The sequence below is a fragment of the Scylla paramamosain genome, chromosome 40 (genome assembly GCF_035594125.1).
Source record: "Scylla paramamosain isolate STU-SP2022 chromosome 40, ASM3559412v1, whole genome shotgun sequence".
NCBI classification, from domain to species: domain Eukaryota; kingdom Metazoa; phylum Arthropoda; class Malacostraca; order Decapoda; family Portunidae; genus Scylla; species Scylla paramamosain.
In genome coordinates, this window is record NC_087190.1 from 10,636,604 (window position 1) to 10,639,103 (window position 2,500).

The following is a 2,500-nucleotide window of genomic DNA, read 5'->3' on the forward strand; positions in this document are numbered from 1 at the left end:
GATCTCAGACTTCGGCATGTCCCGGGAGGAGGAGGAGTACTACGTGAGTGACGGCATGAAGCAGATCCCCATCAAGTGGACCGCCCCAGAGGCTCTCAACTTTGGTAGGCAGCATGGGGGTCTTTCACTCACTCACTGCTGCTTGGTGCATCTCTCCTGCATCACTACTCACTCCGAGACATGTTTTCTTGTTCTGTAGTCACCTCTAAGCACTGTAGTGGCCAGATATTGCAAATTCTATTCTGTTTTATGCCCCATATTAATAGTGATTAGTTTACACACACACACACACACACACACAATCTTATATATGTTCTCACTCATGTATGTTTTTATTTTCTTTATCATATTTCTCACTGGTTGTTATAAGAGTTTCCATACATTGCTTTAAGTGCAGTGAGCTACATATTGCAGTGAAAGGGGTTATGTGGTTGCAGGGGGACACAACAGCAAGGGTGATGTAAGCAAAATTTCAGGGTCAATAATCAGGGTAGGGTGAGAAATAATAGGTTTGAGTGTGAAAAGTTAGATTTCAAAAGGAAATAGGAAGGAACTGCTTCTCAAAATAGAGTGGTGGATGAGTTTAATGGACTCAGTGATGGAGGGAGAGAGTGAGGGAGTGAGTGAGGGAGTGGGGGGAGTAAGGGAGGGAGGGAGTGTTATTAGTGCTGAGTCACTAGGGAGCTTTAAAAGATTAGACAAATGTATGGATGGGAATGACAGGTGGAAATAGGTAGGTATATTATGTACAGGGACTGCCACGTGTAGGCCTGATGGCTTCCTGCACCAACCCTTGTGTTCTTGTGTTCTTAAGAGATGAAGAGAGGAAGGTGGAAAGAATAGAGATGAGAATGTTGAGGTGGAACATGAATGAAGTAAGAAGAGTAGAAGTGGAATGCATTATGAAAATGCTAAGATAGAAAATGAGATGATTTGGGCATGTAGCAAGAAGAAAAGACCAGGAACTGATTAAAAGAGCCTGGAGGAAAACAGCTGAGGGAAGAAGATTGAGGGAAAGACAGAGAGTGAGATGGAGAGATGGCACTGTGGCAGAACTGCAAGGGATGGGAGGCACAGAGGAAGATGCAAGGGATGTAAACAATGGGAGGAGACTCATAAATGCCACTAACCTCTCACTCTAGAGAAACAGGTAAAGAAGTGGACTGGATTTAATACTGGTCACAGGGACTAAAGATTGCATTATCACACTCTGGCAGCCTCCCCACCAACCCCCACCAGTTTATAGAAGCGGTAGACTTCAGGAATACTTGTCACTGTCAATACATACAGGCAGCAGTAATATATACCAGTAAATATAATACATTTTAAGTTTTCCAGTAGTATTCCAAACATTCTGAGTCTCCTTGTCAATACTGTGTCTAGGTCTTTTTTTTTTATGTAAGAGGACCACTGGGCAAGGCAACATAGCAAGGTTGGAAAAAGGCCCCACTGAAGATGCCGGTAAACCAAGTGTAGTCAACAGGATTATCCATAATTATGAGGTGTCTTGAAGTCTCCCTCATGAAAGAGTTTAAGTCACAGGAAAGTGGAAATACAGAAGCAGGCAGGGAATTCTGGAGTTTACCAGAGAAAAGGATGAATGATTGAAAGTACTGGTAAAACTCTTGCATTAGAGAGGTGGACTGAATAGGGATGAGTGAAAGTGAGGCTGCCAGAAGAGGGGAACCAAACAGTCAGCAAAATCAGAAGAGCAGCTAGTGTGAAAGTAATGGCAGAAGACAGCAAGAGATGCAACACTGCGGCAAAGAGGAAAGAGGCTGAAGACTGTCAGTTATAGGAGAGGAGTTGATAAGAGGGAAGAGATAGAGGCTGAAGACAGTCAGTTAGAGGAGAGGAGTTGATGAGAGAGAGAGAGAGAGAGAGAGAGAGAGAGAGAGAGAGAGAGAGAGAGAGAGAGAGAGAGAGAGAGAGAGAGAGAGAGAGAGAGAGAGAGAGAGAGAGAGAGAGAGAGAGAGAGAGAGAGAGAGAGAGAGAGAGAGAGAGAGAGAGAGAGAGAGAGAGAGAGAGAGAGAGAGAGAGAGAGAGAGAGAGAGAGAGAGAGAGAGAGAGAGAGAGAGAGAGAGAGAGAGAGAGAGAGAGAGAGAGAGAGAGACTAAAGAAAGTCAGTTAAAGGAGAGGAGCTGATGAGAGGGAAGAAAAAGTGAGAGGCTGAAGACAGTCAGTTAGAGGAGAGTTTAAAAGACAAAAAAAAATAAGCAGTATCCTTTAAAAACACTTAACACAATCAATATATACAGAGAGGTAATATACTCGTAAGCAGGTGAGAGAGGCTGAAGACAGTCAATCAGAGGAGAGAAATAAGACAAATAAAACAAGCTGTACCCTTTACAAACACTCACCACTATTAATACACACACACAGGTAATACATACAGGCAAGTCTATTCATCTGTGGCAACTAACATGTGTCTCCTGCCAGGTAAATACACCTCGTTATGTGATGTGTGGAGCTACGGGGTGCTGTGCTGGGAAATCTTCTC

The 2,500-nt window shown here is 43.6% G+C and overlaps 1 protein-coding gene across 1 annotated transcript in view; it reads left to right on the forward strand.

Moving 5' to 3' along the window:
* Positions 1-2,500, forward strand: part of LOC135092410 (tyrosine-protein kinase Fer-like) — a 33,220-nt gene that overhangs the window by 29,266 nt on the left and 1,454 nt on the right. The window contains 2 exon segments of the mRNA XM_063990893.1: positions 1-104; positions 2,440-2,500. The exon segment at positions 1-104 is cut by the window's left edge and continues 19 nt beyond it; the exon segment at positions 2,440-2,500 is cut by the window's right edge and continues 62 nt beyond it. Coding sequence (XP_063846963.1) covers positions 1-104; positions 2,440-2,500 — 165 coding nt within the window.